The 23103-nt window shown below is 40.9% G+C and overlaps 2 protein-coding genes across 18 annotated transcripts in view; one reads left to right on the plus strand and one right to left on the minus strand.

Moving 5' to 3' along the window:
• Positions 1-73: 73 nt before the first annotated feature.
• LOC107052258 (translation initiation factor IF-2-like) lies at positions 74-14563 on the minus strand. Of its 8 annotated transcripts, none has more exons than XM_046905740.1 (2): positions 13675-14563; positions 74-3730 (listed from the first exon to the last, which is right to left on the minus strand). In XM_046905740.1, the coding sequence occupies exons 1-2, from the start codon at positions 14443-14445 to the stop codon at positions 3695-3697; spliced, it is 807 nt and encodes a 268-aa protein (XP_046761696.1). In that variant the 5' UTR covers positions 14446-14563; the 3' UTR covers positions 74-3694. The 8 variants fall into 8 exon arrangements, with proteins under 8 accessions (XP_046761696.1, XP_040511929.1, XP_025000765.1 ...); XM_040655995.2 differs by having other exon boundaries at positions 13665-14563; XM_025144997.3 differs by having other exon boundaries at positions 13657-14563.
• Positions 10317-23103, plus strand: part of KDM4C (lysine demethylase 4C) — a 309184-nt gene continuing 296397 nt past the window's right edge. For 5 of the 10 annotated variants that reach the window (XM_040655991.2, XM_003642992.6, XM_040655992.2 and 2 more), the window contains exon 1: positions 14008-14162. Coding sequence is in view for 1 of the 10 variants with exons in the window: in XM_046905735.1 (XP_046761691.1) it covers positions 10396-10421; positions 20721-20814 (120 nt within the window). In the remaining 9 variants the exon portion in view is untranslated. Of the gene's footprint in view, positions 10422-14007; positions 14163-20653; positions 20815-23103 lie in introns of those variants that run through there. The other 5 variants (XM_040655989.2, XM_015280207.4, XM_040655990.2 and 2 more) reach the window with 3 other exon arrangements.

Consider the following 23103-nt stretch of genomic DNA (forward strand, 5'->3'; position numbering starts at 1 on the left):
CGTAGCCAGCAGGTGCAGGGAGGTGATTAGCTCTGTACTCAGCTCTGGTGAGGTCACACCTTGAGTACTGTGTTCAGTTTTGGATACCTCACTGCAAGAAAGACATCAGGGCCCTGGAGTGTGTCCAGAGAAGGGCAACAAAGCTGCTGAGGAGTGTGGAGTACAGGTCTTACGTGTTAAAGCTGAGAGAACTGGGATTGTTTAGCATGGAGAAGAGGAGGCTCAGGGGGAGACCTCATTGCACTGTACAGCTACTTGAATGGAGGTTGTGGTGAGGTGGGAGTCAGCCTCTTCTCCCATGTAAACAGCAATAGGACTAGAGGGAATGGCCTCAAGTTGCAAGATTCAGACTGGATGTTAGGAAAAAATTTCTTCTCTGAAAGAGCGGTCAGGCACTGGAATGGGCTGCCCAGGGAGGTGGTTGACTCACCCTCCCTGAAGGTGTTTAAGAAACATTTAGATGTTGTACTGAGGGACATGGTTTAGTGGGGAAATATTGGTGGTAGGTGGACGATTGGACTGGATGATCTTGTGGGTCTTTTCCAACCTTGGTGATTCTGTGATTCTATGATTATTAAGAGGCAGATAGCAGCACCTGAAATTGGTTATCTTCCATTAACATTTGTTGAATTTTTCGAAGTTTTTTTTTAACTATAAATTAGTCTGAACATTTCAGTAGTTGTGAAGCGAAAATAGTTGTAGAAATGTAGCAGTCAGTGGATCAGGAGACCTCACATAATTACAGACTTAAGACTTTAAAGCAGTATAATTACTTTCAGAGCAAGAGTGGTTGACCTATGAAAACATATTTGAACAGTAACAATTATGAACACAGCAATTAAGTGTTTGATTGTTGTTCACTGAAAAAGTGAAAATTGACAACAGTCTGTTTAATTAAAAAAACAGCTTGAAGGGTTTTATTCCCTCCAAAAATAATTTTACTTGTCTGAGGTTTTAATCCCCTTCACAGCTCATGCTCATACATGCTTGATAAACACACAAAATATTCATGATTCTATTCTTGATTTTCTGTGTGTGCCTTAAACCATTTGCATAAAATTATTTGCTTCCCAATGAATTCGGAAGTTAGTTATTCCCCAGTCAACTAGTATTTCTTGTTCAAGCTCTCATGAACCAGTCTTCACAGTCTTTCTGCTTAAGAAAGATTCAGTGGAGGCCAACACGCTGTCAGTCAGTTACATTATAGTTTTTAGCAGAGAACACAACATAAAACTCACAGCAATCTATGATAAGTTAATGTAAAATCTAAACTCCTTTTCCCACCTCAACAATCCAGTCTCTGATTTACTTATACACTCCCCTGCTCTGTAAAATTCATTTTGATAGTGGATTTAGGAACACCGTGCTGGTATAAATCCTAACCCCTCCATGATCATTGTCTTTTGAAAAATCTCAGTATTCTTTTTCACAAGCTTTAGAGGGCACCAGGGAGCTAATGGGCCACAGAACTGCCTTTGGGATGGAGTGTGGGAGGGCCTTTGATGGGAGGGGATCTGCCAGCTTATCTGATAAGTAAATATTATCCGCATTTGCTTGGGTATGAGAAAGAACAGAATGTTAACTGAGAGTCATTCTGCATTGATTCAGAGAGAAATACAAATATTTTACAGAGCTGTAATGGATACCATGCCAGCTTTAAAAAAAATGATAACCACTGAAGAAATATTTGTTCCATAGCTGCTTTTAGAAACCACAACACTGAAAAACTATTTTAGTATTGACTGTATTTCAAACTTAACTCAATTTTGTTCTGAAATGTGGACAATATTTTGTACTTTTAGTTTATTAAAACTCTTTAGTGACTCCAGTTTTTACATAAATAGATTCAGAGTTGGTATTTAGTAGGAGTTAAAATACTTCTTTTCATTAACAAAACATCTTTTTTTTTTTTAACCTGTTTTCCATGAAAATCTCTGAAATTGAAATCATTATTGTCTTATCTTCCAAAGCTCAGAAGCTTTTTTCCAGAAATCATATTCTATGTTAATAGTCATTAAGTAAGCTACAGTACACACTGCCCCTGCTTTTTGCTTCATGTAGACTAAAATATTTTTCTTGCTAAGTTACCAACACTTTTTCGTTTCACAAATAGAAAAGGAGAAGCTGATTATCTCCCTTTCCATTGTGGAAAACTTGCCATGGGCAATTTGTTTCCCACACTTTATAAATTTCTAATCTTCTATAAGGAATATGGTTATGTTTTCCTACCTCACTTGAGCCCTCTGGATCAGTTAATCCATCCAGGGGTTGGTGCTTGAGCCCAATGAAACAGAAGTGTGTCTAGTTTCTCACAACTCAGTAGAAAGATTGCTTCTAGAATGCTCAGTTTTCTAAATTATCAGGATCAGACCTACTTGATTTTTTTCTTAAGTGTCCAGTCTTACCATGAGCATTGCAGGTGGCATTTTGATAATAAATTTTGGTAAAATGTATATGTATAAATAATATATATACATAAATAATTTATATATGTATAATGTATATACATTTATCATTTATACATATACATAACATGTGTAGAGATACGTATGAGGTTGTACTTTGAAGTTGCACTGAGTTAGAATGGATAGTGGGAAGTGGTATAAAGTTACTAGGCAAGAAGAGGATTTAATTTTTGTGCATTTCCACTCAGGGTAACAGGAAGGATACTGAATAAAACTTCAGATCCTTCTTTTATCTGGCATAAGCTCAGCCAAACAAGGAAGAAAGTTACTTGCTGTCATGGCAACCTCATACTACAATTAGTGCTTCTGTTCAGAAATAGCAGATTGGTGCTCCATCCTCTGAGCCATTCAGGTTTCGAGCCAGTAGCCACACTACACAGCAGCAGGGCATTCTAAAAGCTTGCCTTCTATGCCTAAGTGAGGAAAATGAGTGTGGCACTGCATTTCAGAGATCCTAGCTTCTACAAATTGTAATTATTTTTTTTTTAGCTTATACATTCCTCACTTTACTGCTCCTTTTGGATTGTCAGTTATATTTTGTTCTTGAAATTTTCTTCCAAAGCAGCCTTCCCCTTGCTCTATTATTTCCTTTGTTTCATCAGATTTATCATCTTTCCTTCTTCCAAAAATAGAAACACCAGTCTGAGACCTCACTAAGCACAACTATACACTCTCTATTTACTTCCGATGTATTTTCATACATCTTTCTGCAGAAACTACCTACTTTCTCCTAACTCCCATTTTTGTACTCTAATTCTGTGGATCAAAATAACAGCACTAAGACACCTTTTTCTCTTCAGAACTGTTGGCATTAACTTTAATATACTTGGCTCTTTGTTGAATGAACTACAATCTTTGACTTGAAAAACACAACTCCTGTAACATATAACAACTAGCAGAACTTGTTAGACTTCATCTTCTCATAGTATCACATTATACAAGTGTTCTATTATTTGGCAAAACTAACTTTAGTTCTCTGCCGTACAGTAATATTGTATTGATTCATAATTCAGCATCACAAAAACTACAAGTTGATAAGATCTGAATAGTCTTATTTTTAGCACAGCTATATCTCACTGCTGTCATTTCACTCTTCCTTACGTTTTCCCATCTCCTCAGTTGTGAGTTTCCACTTCCCTTCTGGATCTTGAACCATTTCTTCATGGTGATTGTGCAGGAAACCATATTTCTTTTTCTGGATTAGCATTCTACTCGGTTAATGTGCTAGGTCAGTCAACAAAGAAGTCTGGCAGCGGTGGGAATGTCTGGAAGACGGAGAGGTGCAACAGGAACACACTGTTAGATCCATTCACACTATATTTTAGGATTTCCATTCACTGAAAAGCATGTTTGTAGTCATAATCTAAAAGAGTCTAAAGCATCACAGCTGTTTTTAGAGTAGGAAAAATAATCTTTATCTTGCAAGGGTCAAGTCCTCAATCACTTGATTTTCATTCTTTGTAAAACTATCTGTATATTAACTTCCTAACCCCTACTTATAGGATATATGAAAAGAAGTATGAGTCATTCAGGAAATTCTTTTGCAGCATTCTTCCTTCCACAAAAGAAAGAGAGACATTATGTCAACTTCATGCCAACATACCAGAATAGATTGGTTCACTGCTTTCACTGAAAACCACATTTTTTACCATTTACTCTTACACTGCCAGTTACTCTCATCCAATAACTACAGCACTCAGACCTGGTTGCCACCAACTGCAGTGATGGCCTCAGCTGTCAAACTTGATCTGCATTTCATTTAGCCATGGAATAGAGGAAGGAAGTCCCTTCTAAAAATCATGGAGCAAGGTCCTGGAATATTCAATAAAGTTGTATCAGATCTTACAAAGTTTACTCAATAATATCAGTGTCTTGTCAGTACCCAATGTATTTGTAAGATTGCCTTCTTTATTGTAAACTTGCCATCCCCTACACATTCCCACCTCAGATTAAGTAGTTAATTCTCTGTGGGTGCAACAGCAACAGTAAATAAACTGAAATACAGCAGTAAGCGCTGCTACATAGTAATGTTTAGAATTGAACACAAGACTGATACTTGGTCTGTAAAACATAAGGGAATATTGAGCAAATAATGGAGGAAGACTGAATGGAATTGCATATGCAACTGAAAGCAGCTCATTTAATTTCTGCATGTATGTGAAATATACTTGTGACATCTCACACTTCAGGAACTCCAAAAAGAAGTAAGAAAAGGTATATCCACCTACACAGCTGGATACAGTTAACAGCATTTTTTTTAAAGAATGTATGAATTTCCAGAATATCTTTTAAACTGGAAAGTAGACAACCACAGCTGACAACTGTGATCAGGCTTAGCTTACTTTCATTCTTTGTAGGGTATGAATCCCAATTAACCAGATTTTTTAACAGTATAACCTGTATTATTCAGGCAGAAATGATTGAGAAAAACCTACCCTTTCAATTTATTTTAAAGATTTTGAAAAGAGACTTTAAAAGACAAACAGAAAAAAAGCTGTATAGGCTACAGACCTGATATGTACAAGACTACAAATAAAAATCAGCAGAGACAAAGAGAAGCACATAACCAGTGACAGCTTGAACTGTTTAGTGTTGAAAATGAGGGATTTCAGTTTCTCTTCTGTTCACCCCAGATGCCTTATGGTTTTGTGATATTTCTTTGCACTGAAAGGCCCTTTATGTGTACTGAAATCTACAGTGTTCAGATTTATGAGAAAATTATATAGAGAGATTTTAAATTGCTTGATTAATTGGCACGAGAGAAAGAGGCTTTCTCCATGTCAGAAGGGGCAAAATGTTGACTTGACCTAAGCCATCATAACAAAAATTTCCTGTATTCAGCAAAAATTCCACCCACAGCCTGACACATCTAGGGTCAGAAGATAAATGGTGGCAGTGTACACTATCAAAATGCCCCACCTCTGCCTGGCTATGCCTTTGAAATGCATAGAGTACCACCTTTTATTATAAAGCTAGTTTTTTTGAAAACACAGTATTCAAATGCAGCTCATCATCAGGGCTTGATGTTTTATATGTTTTACTAAAACATATGTGTTTTAGTAACCTCATTGTTTTATTCTAAATGGCTTACTTCTCCAGTGTTAGAGTTAAGCTACATGCACACGCCTTCAGTGCTTCACGTTGTTTGTCTTAGTACAAAACATTACTTCAAGACCTTTACTGGAACACCATATACCATTGCCTACAAATACCACCCTTGTTAAGACAGTTTGCTTCTTTGTCACTTGCTGCTTTCTTTCCCTTTTTTCTTTACAGTAAAATATCTTGTAAGTAACATTTGAATGCCCTTTTGGAGCATTCACTCTTCTATACCTACTGTAGCTGTTGTAGCTTTATTTCTAATATGTGTAAAGAGTTCATGACTGTGTAAAACTGGGAGATTTTTTCCCTTTTCCTATTCTTCTTAGTATCAGCAAAGACCATGAATCACATGAAAGTCTGTGGAAGAACAATTTGGCCCGATGCCTTTGACTTTTAGCTGGTAAGAGCCATTCTTTATTTCAAGCATAATGATTAAACCAAAAGAGACTGATTGCACAGGACTCATCAGAAATTGAAAAATGCAGATCAGCTGGCGCCACAGCTCACAAAAGAATTAAAAGACAACACTGCGTGACCCAACGCATTTCACCATCTGTACTTTGCAACACATGGAAGAGCACACTGAAGTGATAAAAGGGACACAAAGGAGAAAGAATAAAAGGCATGTTAGCTGTGGCTCAGCTGGAAAAGAGTATTGCTAGCAGCAAGAAGTTCTGAGATCAAACGGTACAATTGCTTCTTCAAAAAATCAAATAAAAGGTATGAGCACAGTAATACTAATTTAGTAATGAGAGTTTCCAAAAACCCACTTAAGCCAGCTGACTTGCTCATTTTGAAAAGAAGTTCTAATTTGAGGTCCTGGTCCTACAATTAATTCTATGATGTCCTCAGATTTTCATCTGGTTAGAAAATTAGAAGCTATGCCAGCTGTGCAAGTCCCAGTGAAATGGATTTGTCTTGAACCTGTAAAGCAGCTCATGCATTTTAAAGTTCTGGATCTCTTCGGAGAAGGGAAGTTACGTGAACAGATTTCATTTCCATCAGTGAACTGTGCTTAAAATTCCCTATTCTCAAAATCTCTTCTCAGAGAGTAGTCCAAATAGTAATCTAACACTGTGCCAGGATTTTTATTTATGGGAATCTAGAGCTGAACTGGAATTCTGCCAGACTTTGCACAGCGGAGTTAAAAGGCAGAAATGAAAGAAAATCAGGCCGATGAAAGACTTCTGCTGTTTTGGAACTTGTGACCCTTTCTTATCTTTCCTTGGATGACCTCTGGATTGCCATTCTGATGCCATTTGAATCAAAGATCCTTCAACTACTGTCTCTTAAAATGTCATCATTACCCTGGTCATATATGTGAAAGTTCCTTAATGCCTTTCAAAGCAGGGCAGGAAAGAATCTTGCTCTTTGAAAACGAGCATATGTTGGCATATGTCATATTGACATCCAGCAGATTATTATACGTATTGCACAACTGCACTAAAGAGAAGGCAGTGCAGAAAGGAAACCATTCTCATCACTCCTCTTGCAACGTATTGATTTTTTTTTTCTATACACATCCCAGAAACATCAGTAATACAATCTTTGTTTGAGTCCACTACACTAAATGCTTAACTGTTTTACAGATAGAAGCACCAACATTAAAAAAAAAAATCATTTATGTCAAGTCAAGGCAGAAAGAATATTTCTTGGTCTTCCTCAGCTACTGTGATCTTGCATGTACTAATATAGCACTATTAGTGAGATGGATGGCTGAATTTAAGCATACTGAAGTCTGCATAGAATCATCTGTGGGGCCAAAAATGTATTTATCTTTAAGAATTTCTTGGTTGATATATTGTCAGATACTAAAGGCTCTGAATTCATGTTGCTTCTCACAGCTGTGACAGCAATAAGTGCTTTAAATTCTGTTTCATACATATATGATCCCGGCAAAGATTTCTGTAACGACTTTAAAATTGAAAATAAATAAGGAATATCGCATTAAAATCAAGTCAAAATTTGTTTCAGCTTTCAGTTACATTGCATTAACTCTCAGAATGATTGGCCTTTAAAATTCCAAATATAGTATGATTTATCAGTTTAATGTTCATTCTAACTACTTATAAATCACACCTTATTTACTACAGGATGCTGCATATTTTAGCTGAAACTAGTCAAATGTTTGGCTACTAAAACCAAATTATCTTGTTAGAAAGAAGGTATTGAAGGCAAAATTGGAATTTTCAAATCTGCATTCTTTTCTACAGTCACTATAGGTTGTAAGATACTATATTTAAGAATTTAAGTGAACAATTATAAATATGGCAACTTCTGGCCAGTACAGATTATATTTATCTCTAGTTTCTCAAGAATATTAAAGCTAGAGCCAAGTACAGATAATGAGATTTTGAAGGAATGTTTTCAGCTTGTATACACTTGGTTAATTTTTTTCCCTTTAAAATTGTTCTATGCAATGAACCAAAGAGAAAGTTAGTTTCTTCTTGTATTACTGCATGAAGGGTTATTGAAAACAAAATAAAACAATCTAGAAAACAGAATGTAGATGGGAAAAATGCTTCCACTCTCTCCCCCTGCCCCTTTACTAAGCCTTCTCAATTTCTGCTTCTGATCGAAGAAGTACTAGACTTGCCTCCAGACTGACTTTTTGTCTAAGTCAACTTGTGGCAGAACCCTGGCATAATGCAATTGCTGTCTTCTTTGGATTGGAAGAGTTCCTAAACTGCTTTTGGAAAAAAGAAAACAAAAATGAACAAAGAAACAAAAAACCCCAACACAGCAGCAACAGTATTTCATCCCAACCAATTTATTTTCATGGTTTCACATCACTCTCAGCAGACAGACTAAGTTTGTTTTTTAGCTCGCTCTTGGTAACCTGCTGTAAATACTTGCCTAGTTTGTGTCTAATGTTTCCCCTTAACCCCCGTGTTACTCTTCCTGTGCAGAGAAATCCTCCTCACATTCACTGGTCAAACTTGAAAGAAAATAATACATTTCTGCTTTATAAGGAAAGTAAATCTGTTTTTCTTAGTTCAAATCAGACAAGTGCAAGAAGTGACAGCAATGGTTAAATACCACTGTTGTTTGCAGGTTCATGTTTGTCAGTTTGGATATGCAGTAGAGAGTGTACTACAGAGGTTTAATTTATTGTTTCTGTGCAAGCAGTTGGATTACTGACAGAGATAAGCTTTCTGTTGTTTCATCTTAAGCAGATGTGGAGGAAAAGATGTGTTAAACGCTTATCGACAAGAAAACAGAAGATCAAGACTGCCACCTACCGCGTTCTGAACTAAAACACAGATTCTACATACAGCAAAAGAATGTGCAGGCACTCTCACAGTAGATCAAAATAAACGTCAGAACTTTCTCTTCTAAGGAAAGGAGAGAGTTGTTCTCATCTGTTTGTCCTGAGCCTAAAAAGTCACTTCTGGCACTTTCCCAGCAAAAACACTCTGGTTCCTCTCTAATGTATTACTTTTTACCTAAGTGGGATGGGCCAATTACTGTGAAAATGAGCCTATGTCCAATTTACAAGCAGTAAAAAAATCCCCTTCTTCTCCTATATCTCAGTGGATATTGGTATCAACAAGCCAAATACATAGTGGGTATAAGTAGCCTCAAGATATTTAATGACAAAAATGTTTTGCATCGCATTTAGGGTAAGTATACACACACACACACACACACTTCTTTTATTTATTTACAGTGAAAAGCAATGAATAAATACATAAATAAACAAACATTTTCTCATTGTTGTCCAAATATTCATCTTCACCTTGTCATTATCCTGAGCATTGCCATTTATGCATATAAAACTCCCGTGAGTGAAACTGTGTAGGAGTTGATAGACCACATGCAGAAAATGGATGAAAATTTTGAACTAAAGCTATTAATAGTGTATCAGACAACACTGCACTCAAAGGAATACAATTACACTGGCCCAGTGGGGAGACAAGATGACCTGATTACATATCTTTAATCTTTTATCTCCATCACACTACAGTACAATCAAGATTCTCAGCCATCTGTCCAATAATGATGGATGCAAGCACAAAATTATCATAAAACTGACAGCAAAATCATTAACAAGGAAAAGAAAAACCTAGCATCACCAAATAATGCAGCCTTATTCAACTTGTGCTTTTTGGGTACTAATAAACATTGACTGGCCACCACTTGACACTACAGAGGACAGACAAGTTGTTTTAGGCATCCCTAGGCAGATTAATGATTATTCTTATAAAATCAGTGATTTATTCTCACTTTAAACAAACAAATAAGCCACAATCAGCGTAGCTCATCATCTATCTAACTTTTAGTATTTAGTGTAGCTTATAGTTGCACAGCATTTTTAGAATCCTCAGTTACATGGACTTTTCAGTCTGTGGAGGAAGAAGAAAGCGGAGTAGGTATCTCTGGTCATGAAGGACCACAGGTTTAGCTGTCAGCAGCGGTTCTAGTCTAAGTATCACCTTTACAGGCAGTACTCCCTGTGCTGTCAGATTTCCCTTTCTAGGGCGGGTATCGCCATCTCCTGGCAGTTCAGCACATGTGCATTGATCATAAACGCTGAGGGGCTCAGCCACCATGTCAAGGGGTGCTCCTCGCACCTCCAGTGTGACCCAGCAGTTGGGTCCTAGTAATGCTAATTCCCTTATCACCCCGACATTGGGCGTGTGCACGCCCTGGGGCCAGAAGGGGGGAGTGAGAGAAGGAGGAAGTGGTGCACGCTGCCAGCCTGCTTACTTACTGCCAGGAGTCAGGACTTAAGGGTGTACCCGACACATCGGTCTGATAGATGATCTGCGCTGGCTGGGAGACCAGAATTTGGGCTGCTGAGACTCGACATTAGAGAAGACCTTCAATGCACTGCTCCATCGCTGTTCTTGGGTAAGTCCCACGGACATCCTTTATGAGCACTCTCTCTACTTTTCCTACTGTATCCTAACACCTTGCGTGCGTGTGTGTAAAAAGAGCTACTGGCTGAAAGGAACACTCTCTGGATAGGTAAGCTTTTTCATGAAGGTGATCAACATTACATACAATAACTTTTATTCTATGTTTAATATAAAATGTCAAGAGTAAGTTTAATCAAAATTGAATTGAATCATGTATCAAATGTGAATAAGTTTCCAGACTGCTCACATAATGTTATTAAAAATTTCGGGAGGAAGACATGATGACAAAGATATAAAGTTGACAACAGATACATTGTCCAAAAAATCCTTTATATTCCCTCCTTAGCCTACACAATATACATTCAAACACCACTGAATTGCACACTGTTGAAAATTTCAGTCAGGATTACATTTCAACAGTCAGCATATATGTTTTGATTCATAGCTCAGGATGGTGTAACAACCTTCACAACCTGAACAGAAGTACCAGGAACAAAACGTTTCTCATTGCCTCTGCCTTGGGCGAGGAGAACGTTAATTCCTGGTATTTGCTGCCATCTCGTGAGTTTTAGGCAGCATTGCAGTGGAATACTACTCAAGAACGGCTTCTGCCTCAAAAGTGACCATATCTTTAGATAGCTATGCTGCCGACACGCTAAGCAAACACGTTGCTTGCTTGAATTTTGAAAAGATTTCCTTGTATTGCTACACAATGTAGAAGTTACTTACATTCAAGAACAATATATATGTTCTGAACTAGTTTGGATGAAATGTTATGCTGTGTCCAGCAGATGAAAGACATTGTCTTGTAACTAGAGTTACTAACCAATACTAACCCATATGTGTAGTCCCAAACACAAAAGGCAAAAAGAAAGTGCATAAAAACTTGCTGAGATCACAGTAAGGAAAACAAACAAACAAGCTCATGCCAGTAGAACGTGAAACACAAAATGGCTTAGGCTGGAAGGGACTGTAAAGATCATCCAGTTCCAATCCCCTGCTCCAGGCATGCTTGTCAACTACTAAATCAGGCACTGGATCATGCTGTCCAGAAACCCATCCAACCTGGACTTGGATGCCTACAGAGAAGCAGCCACCGCTTCTCTGGGCAGCCTGTGCCAGTGCCTCACCACCCTCACCTCAATGAGGTCTCCCAGGAGTCTTCTCTTCTTAAGCTGAAGAAGCCCAGCTCCCTCAGCCTGTCTTTGTAGGAGAGGTGCTCCAACACTCTGACCATCTTAGCAGCCCTCCTCTGGAACTGTTCCAACAGCTCCACATCTTTTCTGTGTTAGGTGTCCCAGGTCTGGTGATCATTACGAGGGTAGAGCAGAGGGGGCCAATCACCTTCCTTGCCCTGTTGGCCACCCATCTTTTGATAGAGCTCAGGATACAGTTGGCCTTCCTGGCAGCAAGTGCACACCTCTGCCTCATGTCCAACTTTTCATCTACTGGAACCACCAAGTTTTTCTTGACCTGGCTGGTCTCAAGGAGTTCTTCTCCCAGTCTCTATACATATCTGGAATTTCCTCAATGCAAGCACAGCACCTAGCACTTGGCCTTGTTGAATCTCAGTAGGTTCACATGGGCCTATCTTTCAAGTCACTCTGGGTCCCTCTAGATAGCATCCCTTCATTCTGTCATATCAACTGCACCACTCAGGTTAATCTCATCTAGAAACTTGTTGAGACTGCACTCAATCCCACAGGTACCAGGATGAACCCATTAAAATAAAGGCAGTCAGTGAGTCCTGAAAGCACTGCTTCACAGCAAAAGTGGAATACTGATAAAATCACCACACATGGCTTCACAGCCATTCTGAAGAAGACCAATCTTTATACTTCCACTTAGCAAGACAGAAGAGCTGTGATGTGGTCTTTGAAAAATGATGTCAAGGCATAATCTTCCACACTGCAGCACCCTGATGTGGGTTAATATACTCAAACTGCCCACATGCTTCCTCAGCCCTTACAAGCTGAACCATTGGCATTAAGAGGCATGTGCTTCATCAGTACTATAACAGACACTTCAAACCAGACATAAGACTGAGAGAGGAGAGGTGCTGCTCACCCAGGGCTTCAACAATCACTGTACTCAGCCTCAGCCAAAGAGAGCCTAATTGAAAACAATCTTAAATCAACACAGAGTCAAGGAAAGGAGAACAAACAGAAAATCTGTAATCAGATGGGCTGTTTTATCTTGGAGAACTCATTACACAAACATTTTCTTCTTCATTCCTGGAAAAGGTCAAGGAAGAAGGCAAAACTTGCTCTGTTTCTCCCACTTCTAATATAATGAAATAAAATTCCTTTCCTAAGGCAGATGAGGATGGCCCATCTCAGACATTACTGGAAGTAGTTGTGCCATAGAGAGATCTTTAAAGACAACTGCATGAGTTTTCTTGGGGCTGGAGACACTGCATACACAGTACTGCAGTCTTTAAGGTGTAGTACTGAGACCAGATGTCAAATCAACATGAAATTCTCCTAGCACAGCAAAGTTATAGCATTAGATACACCCAATTTTGAGAAAAAAAAAAAATCAGGTTCTGTTACATTTTCAGGTTCTGTCAGTGCTTAAATTCAGGTCTAAAGAAAGAGCTCTTTCATGATAACAGGCAAGTTTGCAGAAGCACATCACAGAATGGCTTGGGTTGCAACGGACCTCGAAGCTCATCCAGTTCCAATCCCACTGCTGTGAGCAGTTCTGCCAACCACCAGATCAAACTGCCCAGGAGCCCATCCAGCCTGGCCCTGAATGCTTCCAGGGATGCGGCATTCACAGCTTCTCTGGGCAGCCTGTGCCAGTGCCTCATCACTCTCTGAGTGATTTTCTCCCTAACATCTAACCTAAACCTCCCCTCTTTCAGTTTAAATCCATTCCCCCTTGTCCTATCACTAATTACCTCTGTACAAAGTCGGCCCCCCTCCTGCTTCTGAGCTCCTTTCAACTACTGGAAGACCACAAGAGAAGGAAGACCTCTTCTCCTGGTTGAACAATTCCAACTCCCAACACCTGAAGGGACTTCTCCTTTAGTTACCTTCTGGTCACGTTTTGCTACTTTAACATAAAAGCCTGAAAGCTAAAATGAAAAATCAACAGCGATAACAGGTAAAAACTAAATACATGCAAGCATAATACAGCTCAGCCTCTGCCACACGGGGATAAAAGTGATGTTAAAGACTGGGACAAGGCATGACGGGACATGACAGCGCAAGACTGGCACGCACAAGCTTACTAGAGCTAACCGAAGACTGCACACCGCCAAACCCGACCCGCGCCGTAGTGCAAGACCCTCGCCGTAGCCCGTCCGGGGCGGCAGCCGCCCCACAGCACACCGACCCCCACGGCCGCCTGCCAGCAGAAGCCACGTGACCCCCCGCGCACGCAGCGCATCTTCCCCGCCCGCAGCTGCCCCGCCCGGGGGCGGTGCCGGCATCGGTCGCCGCTGGGCACGTGACGCGAGCGCTCGTCCCCGTCACGTGTTCCTCCCGCTGGGCCTCCGAGCTTCTCCCCTCTCCCGGTCCTACCCACCTCGGGCGTGCGAGGGCTGCGCGCATGCGCAGCGCGCAGCTGTCATCGGCGCACGGAAGAAGTCGTCCCGGGGAGAACGAGGGGCAGAAGCTTGGCAGTGTTCGTTGAGTCTGGGCGGGACGGGGTAGAGCGTATATCCGCCGCGCAGCGCAGTCGGCTGCCTCTCTTCGCTGCGGCCGCCTGATCGCTTTCTCTCGGACAGGTGCGGGGCGGCTCCGGGCCGGGCGGCGGCTCCGGGTGCGGGAGGGCTCCGAGGCTGGAGCTGGCGGCGGGGCGGGCTGGGCTGGGAGCCGCGCTGCGTGCGGGCGGGGGGAGCCGCGGGCAGGTGTCGGGCAGCGGGAGCCGCGGTCCCGCTCCGGCCCCGAGCTCCGCAGTTCGGCCGGAGCTCGGGGCGCTGGCGGCGGGCTGGTGGCCCCCTGCTGTCCGCCGGCGGCCAGCACGCGGCACGGGGTGCCCGCGGGGCTTCTCTCGATGCCGCGATTCATTCATTTCTCGGCGCAGCTCAGACGTGCCTGACGTAACGTGGCTGCAAGCGGCGTCGGGGCGAGCTGTCGGTATCGGCGCGTCCCCCGCACCTGCTCCGCTGCCGCGCCGCCGCCTGCGGCTGCTGCGGGACGGGGCGGGACGGGCACCGAGGTGCTGCGCTGGGCCGAGCGTCGTCACGCTTTCTTATGTGAGACTGAGGGGAAAGCAGGTGACTTTGTACTGCCTCGGAGAAAGCGGCGTCTGTTTGGGTGTAGCTGAGCTGTAGGTTGTAGGTGCTTGTGTTCTTCTTGCGACGTGAGCAACAGCGGGAACAGAAGTTACCTGGTAGTTACTAAAATAGCAGTTCTTAAGCTTAAACACTTTGCACAAGAAATAAATCTAGCAGCAGCGTAATGCGGGCTATCTTCTGTCACCCTGCGATGTTTTCTTTGTTATGCTTACAGTGAACGTGGTGATGCCACGCCGCTCGGGCCTTGCCCTGGGTCTGCCTGGCTCTGCAATGCACGCCTGGCTGAAGGCCCTTCTGAATGCAGGGATGTGGGAAACAGAGGCACGGTTCTCTTTCTGCTCCCTGAAACGAGTGGAGCGGTGCCAGTGTGCTTGGGCAGCTGGTGGTTGGCTTTTACCTCAGTACAGGTACAGACGGGTGTGAGAGCAGTTTCTTTTCCTTGGCTTGTTGCAGGAAACAGTGTCTCATCCAAGTAAGTGGATGGGATAAAACAGCACCTGGGTCAGAATTAGAGCCAGTGTATGTAAGAGAGAAACCTTTAGTTAGTTTAAAAAAAAAAAAAAAAAAAAAAGCAAGCAAACAAAAAATCCGTTTTTGATTTTTGTCTCTGAGGTTTCTATGGGAAATATGACAAAAAAGGGAAGAAAATCAGGCTCTTTAATTCTTAGTCCTTAACTCCTGGTGATGTTATTTTCTATCTACTGTCCTGATTTTTAAGCAAGGTAAACGATTCTGCAGCAAATGTAAATGTACAGTTTACCACATTAATGCATTCAGTTCAGAAAATTGTGCTGTGAAATGCTAATTATTGTAATCTCACTAAGCTATTACGAACAGGCACAGTAATTGTGTAGCAGAAAAATTGGTGACTTCACGTGTAACTAAAAAAAAAAAGTTGATTGAGGAGTTTAAGGACTTCTGAGGTTCTTTCTCAGCTCTTGATTTGACCACTTCTTGGTTCTGCAGTCAACTCGCTTTCTTTTTTTATGTAGCTGCCTTTTGCAGGGGAATGTTTCTTCAGTATAAAGCTGAATGGGGCACTTGGTTTTGTTCAGATTTGCTTTGTGAAGGTCCAGATCTCCCCTGCCCCCCATTCAAAAAGCTGATGTATTTTCAGATACATTTTTAACATACACAGAGTTTTGAAGATAACTTGTTAGCGTAATTACAGTTTTAAGGTTTTTAATACATGTCCAGGGAGGAATTCAATATCTTATACTTGGACGATAATAGTTCTGTAATCAGATGACAGTGAAGGTTCTTGCAAGCAGTTTCTGAAGCGATGTTGTGAGTGTGCTGTAAAATCTTTCTGTAGTTTGGATATATAAAGCATCAGAACATACTTCGGTTTTCTCAAGCAGTATCCTGTGTCATAATTCATTATGTTGTGAGCTTAAATTTTGCTCTAACTTCATTTCCCTTGTTTAAAATTGTGATGTTATGTGTAGTGGTAAGGTACTAACTTTTTCCCCGGGAGTAGCTCGTACTGTTGACTCAAGCAGGAACTTGTTTTCTTTCTCTTGATTCTGTTTAATTCTAACACTGGGGGCACAGCATATTTAGGAAAATACAGGTTAGCTGTAGGTTAATTCTGGATGTTAAAGGAGTTAGAATTCAAAATGCATTTTCTAGTGAATGCTGCAAGAACTTTGTCAGTGTCTTAATTGGTGTTGCTCTCAGGCCTGATGGGAAACTGCTTTGATTATTGCAGATGTTGTAGAGGAATTTCACAAACAAAAAAAAAAAGGCATTCCAATTCCTCAGTTCCCTTGTGATACTTCTGCCTACAAAATATATTATTGCTTGGCTGTAGTTGTTTTGATTTAGCTCTGTTGACCTTTGATTTTCTGCTGGTTTTTGTCTGAGAAAATTAAAGTTTTAGTTGTTAGCAGATAGCCTTATTTTAGGTGGACCTATGTAGCCACTCCTTTTGCCTTTATGCCATATATTATTCTTCTGGATCAGGTTTTGTTTCACTGTTTTTTTTTTTTTGTGTGTGTGTGTTAAAATGTGATTTATAGATTACAGAAACTGTAATTGGATGCATGGCTTAGGAGCTGAATAAGTTGTTAATTATTGTAACTTTTTTTTGGGGGGGAAAGGGTAATTTTGTTTTGAAAACTAAAAAGTTGGGAGGAAGTGTAGGAGTCTCCAAACAGCTGTGAATAAAGGAACAGAACTAAGTTGAATAACTCGATCCCTAAACATTAGGGATTTTCTTAATGCTTGAGTTTGATTTCAGATTTAGCTATTTGAAGTATTTGATCTCAATAAATGATGAGAAATACGTGAAAATAAAATGAGGAAAAGTACTTAGAGGGAAATAATTGTGCTGACGGGCTTTTTGCTTACGGTGTTGTAAGTTTGCCTTATGTTTGAGCTGGTGATACTTGGAAGCTCCCAGTGTTCTTTCGTTGCCCCTATGGAAATCTCTTCTGGATTCATTCAGATACCAACCTTCGCAAGATCTCATACAGACGTTAAGTGGGCAGCTTAACAAATTCTGCCTTGCACTGCTTGTATGACATAGTGATGCCTTATGCTACATCTGTAAGTCCAGCACAGGCACGATGCTGATCGTTTCTTCTTGCTCCTATCACCTGATGGAAAGAATACTGTGCATCAGAGTTGTGTGGTGCCCTCGTACTGAACTGTCAGTCCATTTTAGGTGGTCTATTCCTGGTACGCAAAAGTAACGACATTTGGTGGCCTGTGATAGTTCTGAAGTGAGGAGGCTTCTGGTTGTGTGAGCAGAGGAAATGCATTCTCTGCTGCTGTGATCATTGTAGCAGGCCATAGAAGCGTGGTATGGCTATACCACAAATGTGCTTGTAGTCATATATTTCACTTCGGTGTGTATACTTGAGTATTAACAGCAGAACTACATGTGTGACTCTTTCCAGGCCACTTGGTGTTGAGTCTCTGGTATTAGAATAGGATGTAAGGGTAGGGGAACTGCATGACTTCATTTTCTTTAATGAGAGGAAAGATGCTGACTGGGAAGGTCATATGGTTAGTTCTGCACCTCTGACAAGGTCTGTAGTTTCAGGTGTGCCATAAGAAGCTCAGGTGAAAAACTCTCTCCTTTGTTTCTCAGCTTGTAAATACTTGCTCTTTTTTTTTTTTTCCTTAGTCCTGTCTTGGTTCTTCATCTAGTAAAGACTTTTGCCATGTGACAGCTGCTTTAATCTAATCATCATTAATCTAGCATAGTAAAAGAAAAAAAAAAAGTTTGTGGTTTTCAGGACTCTTTGAAATCAACTGTTTGTGTACAAGGCTGACTTTTGCAAGGAGATAATGTAAAGGCTCCTTTGAGAACTATGCCTAATTCAAGAATGTTGATACTCCATTGTGTTAATTTGTTGCTTACTTGCATCTTGACTGTTGCTTGTAGTTGTTGCGTTCCCCTCCCCTAACTAAAAGTAATTTGCTGATTCCAGGAATAGAATGTAAGGATGGTCAGTCAAAAGTCTGGAATGGATTTTTTGCAGGGAGTCTTCAGCCTAGGAAAGAGATGGCTGAAGGAGGCTATGGTAGAGGTCTTTAAGTCATGTGTGCTCTGAAGGTAAACTTGAGAAAATAGAAAACTGCTTCCAATACGTGCGTGAGATTTCAGTTGGAATTAGTGAAACATGCACAACATACTGTAGATGTAATATCTCCTTCTGCACATTGTTGATTGTGGAGTACTTTGTCACAAGGTTTTTTTTTTTATATTAAAGGCCCACAGAGTTTGAAAGTCACAGAGAAGTCCAGTAACTGTATAAAATACAGAAATATATTCTGCCTCAAGACTTCTTGAGCTGTGAATTGCTGAAGACTGAGATGGTATTCTGGAAAACTGTAATTGTACGTTACTTCTATACTTTTTATTTTTTCAGAGAGATCTGCTGTTAGTAGCTGTAGGAACTGGATAGGTTGAACAGGCTATTGTTGTTCCTAGAGGCTGTTAGAGCCACCCAATGTGAACTACGGGTTTCATACTTTGTTTTCATAAAAAGGTGAAACCTCTTGAAATACAGGTTGCAGGTGAAAATGAGAAAAAAATACGACTTATTTTTCTTGCTCTGTGTCCCAAATCAAATGCTCTAAGATGGTTTTGTGTACTGCAGGTGTAGCATGGATGATGAATGGCTACAGAATGAATTCAAGTTGTTTTCCAGTTCAGTGCTTTTGGCTTCAAAATAGGTCATTTTTCTATTTTGGAAATAATTGCTTTAGAGGGTAGTACCAGGACACAGAAACAGAAGCTTGCAATGAAGTTTGGCAAACCGTCTAGAGTCCAGTTCAGGTGATAGTGAGAGCTTTACAGTAAGTTCACCTGCCTAGATTCCAAGTTTTTTAAGCTTCCCTAGTCCATAAGTTTGCATAATAACTTAGTACTCCTATCATTTCAAACTTCTGATGGATATATGCCTTATCATGAGGTTTAAGTTACAAATACCTTATTTTATAAACTCAAAACATTGTGGCTCAACTGTTAATGAGGTCACGTAGCATAAATGACTGTTTTAGAGTTCCTGATAAATAGAATCTGTTTTCTCTTTTTCCAAGCCACGTACATGTACTAGTTATACAATTTGCATGTACAGCTACTACGGGAACAATTCAGACGACTATGCAAAGTCAGATTGGTTTCAGAATTAACTGTTTGCATGCTCAGTAATAGTTGCATAAGCAAACTATTCTATTGTGTTTCTGATTAACTGAAAGTCATTCTTGTAGCTTGTCATGGTTTGTGCACTGTTGCAGTACCTAACCCCTTTGAATTTGATTTACGAAGCAGTATGGGGAGTCAGATGGAATTTACTTAGTATAGATTGAAACTGGTTTTCTCATTGCTTGTCTCCTTTCCAGCTCTTGCACTTGCCCACTGAAAGAGGCCTGGCCCCATCCACTTGATTCCTGCTTGTTAGATACTTATGAGGTTTGATAAAACACTCCCTCAGCCTTCTCTTCTCCAGTCTGAACAGTCCCAGGTCTCTCAGTCTTCCCTCATAAGAGGCTGCATTTATCTCCCCAGTCATCTCTGTGGCCTTTGCTAAACTCTCTAAAAGTTTCCTGTTTTTCTTACACTGAGGAGTCCAGAACTGGACACAGTACTCCAGATGTGACCTCGCCAGGGCAGAATAACCTCCCTTAACCTGCTGGGTATACTCTTTTTAATGCACCCTAGAATACTGATGGTCTTCTTGGTCACAGGATCACACTGCTGGCTTGTGGTCAACCTGTTGTCCACCAGGATGCCCAGGTTCTTCTCAAAAGAGTTCCTTTCCAGCATTTCACCTCCTAACCTGTAGCGATAGATGTGGTTTTTCCTCCACAGATGTAGGGGCTGACGTTAGCACTGCTTGGCAGTCAGGAGATATCTTCTGTGAACATCTGTGGAAGAATGATGTATTAAGTCTAGTGTAATTAAAACCAGAAAACTCTGATTCCCTGCTGGTGAGGGGTGGAACTCAAAATACTGGTTAGTTCATTGAGTATTAGAAGAAAAAAAGAAGTGTATAGAGTTCGGAGACCTGATGGCTTAGTGATAAGGCTGAGAGTACTGTAATACTGAAGACTGGTTTCATCCAGTAAGACTTCGGGTTAAAGCAGGTTTTCACATGCTACATATTCATACACATTTCACTACCTACGTATTAATGTGCTGTTTTTTTTTTCAATGGGTTTCATTTTACTTCAGTAGTGAATTTTCTAGCAGTGCAGATTTCCTTCTAATTTAATTAAATGCAATTGTTAGTTTGAGTTTCTCTATTATGAACTGAATAAATGAAACTTGGAAGATTTCTCCAATTTCTGGGAATAATATATTCTGTGTTCTTGTGAGGGGATCAGGGAATTTTTCATGAAGCATATGTGTTTCAGCAGGGAACTCTTCCACCATAGTTAGTAATGTAGTATAGGATCATAGACTATTGTGAGTTGAAAGGGACCCACAAGGATTGTTGACTCTGACTTGTATCTCCTCACAGGACCACCTGTCTGAGGTTCAGCTGGGACAGTGCTGATTTTTTTTTCTTTTTTTTTTTTCCTTGATAGTGTCTGGTATGACGCTATCTATGTTTTGGCTTTAAGAGAACAGCATTCTGGGCAACCACTGCTTGAGAGCTACCTAAGCATCATTTCGTGGGTGGTGAGTATTGCTTGCACGTAGCTTATTTTGTATACATGTGTATTATTGTCATAACTGCTATCCTTTTCTTCCTCTTCCTTTTTCTGTCTTTGTAAGTAGAACTTGTGTACTGAAATAGAAACTTTTTTTTTCTGATTCTTTTCTCCATCCATCAGGGAGGGGTGAAATTAGCGAACAGTTATGTGGTACTTAGCTACCTGCTGGATTAAACCACAGCAGTCCTTACAGTGCCTAGTGTGGGGCTTGAGAGCCTAAGCACATGGTGGTTGCCGTGGCAGGTTTGTGGGAGTGTAATATAGTCAGTTTACCAGGCCTTCCCATATTTGTATTTCAGCCATTGTCCTCCATACCAAAAAGACTTTACCTCCTTGGCTTGTTTAATTGCAGTGCATGTTCCACATTCATGGACTATCTGTGCAGTAGTGCCCACAGTCAAGTCTACTGGAAGTCCAAGCTTCTGCAGCTTGTTGTGTAGGACTCCATACAGAAGCCTTCCACCTCCCATGCTTTCCCACAATGCAACAAGACCATCAGTGATCAGGGTGTATTTCTTCTTTTTTTTTTATGCTGTTTATTGTATATAGAGAGCATTACAGCACAAGTGAGCTCCTCTTCTGTTGATATTCCAAAAAGCTTTGTCTTAGGGCCAGTCTGTAATCACTTAGAAGATTCCTGGATGACTGGGATTCTCTGTTTGAGCCCGCTCTGTGATCAGTGTGACCTGCTTACTCCACATAGCATCAGTTGCATGATGTGTGGACCCTCCCTTTGAATGTCCAGTGCAGGTAGTTGGGATGCCATTCAAAAATGAAACCATATGTCTGAGAGTGTTATGCGCATGCTTATTGAACTTCAGCAGCTTGGTGCAATGGCCACTTCCCTGGGGAGCCTGTTCCAGTGCCCATCCATCCTTTCAGTGAAGAACCTTTTCCTGATATCCAGCCTTAACCTTCTCTTTGGCATCTCTAAGCCATTCCCTGGGGTTGAGTCACTATCACCAGAGACCATAAATCAGTGCATGCTCTTCTGCTCCCCTTTGTTTGGAAGATGTGGATGTCAGTGGAATCTCCCCTCAGTCTCCTCTATGGACTGTGCAAACCAGGGGACTTCGGCTGATCCTTATGTCTTCCCCTCTAGACCTTTCTTCATCTTTGTAAATTCTGTACCCTTTCTGTACTGTGGTGCTTGAAACTGCACACAGTGCTCAAGGTGAGGCTGCACCAGTGTAGTGTAGAGCAGTCACATCCCTCAGCTGGCTGCAGTGCAGTACTTGATGTATCTCAGGATATGGTTGGCCTTCCTGGCTGCCTGGTTACACTGTTGACTCAAGTTCAACTTGCTGTCAACCAAGGCCCCCCAGATCTCTTTCACTGGAGCTGCTCCCCAGTGTCTCATCCCCCAACTGTAAGTATAGTCAGGGTTGCCCCTTCGCAGGTTCAGAATCTGGCATTTGCTCTTGTTAAACTTTATGTGGTTGATTGTCTTTGATTTGTCATGATTTCTCTGTGAGGCCTCTCCATACGTGATGGACTCGAAGCTCCTCCCAGTTTAGTATCGGCAAAACATGCTCAGAACACCTTCTAGTCCTTCATCCAGGCCATTTACAAAAACATTAAAGAGAACTGACCCTAAAATGGAAATCCTTCTGTGACTGATGTAGCCTTATTTACTGTAACTCATGGGAGCCAGTTGCTCACACACTACATTATGTTTTTGTAAGATGTGGACATGACAAAAATCAGTCCAGTGATTACTTAGGGAAAGCTATAAACGGTAGCTGCCTGATACTAATTTGAGTAGTTGAGGGTCTGTTGATCTGTTGGCTGTTGCTGTATATGGAGGTCGTTTTATGTTTTAGAATGTAGCAAAAACAATCCTATAGCTGAAGCATGCAGAATATTACTTTTTTTAACTTTCCTCTCTTTTTTTTTTTTTTTTGCTTTGACAGGTCCCTAAGAAGTTTGTTGCAGTCTTTCATCACCTCTTTGTCCTAGTTGTTAATGTACATAGCAAAACATCAAATTTATTTTCATACAAGCTGTGTAGTTTAAGTCAACATTCATTTAAAAAATATTTCTCACTGTAACTGCTGAAAAGTACATGCATTTTGGATTATGTAAATACTGGTAGAATCATAGAGTAGTTTGAGTTGGAAGGGACCTTTAAGGTTCTCTAGTTCCAACCCCCCCTGCTATAGGCAGGTACACCTCCCTCTAGACCGGGTTGCTCAAAGACCCATGCAGCCTGGCCTTGAATGCTTCCCAGGAAGGGGATATCCGCAACCTCATT

This window comes from Gallus gallus, chromosome Z, assembly GCF_016699485.2.
Source record: "Gallus gallus isolate bGalGal1 chromosome Z, bGalGal1.mat.broiler.GRCg7b, whole genome shotgun sequence".
In the NCBI taxonomy this organism is placed as follows: domain Eukaryota; kingdom Metazoa; phylum Chordata; class Aves; order Galliformes; family Phasianidae; genus Gallus; species Gallus gallus.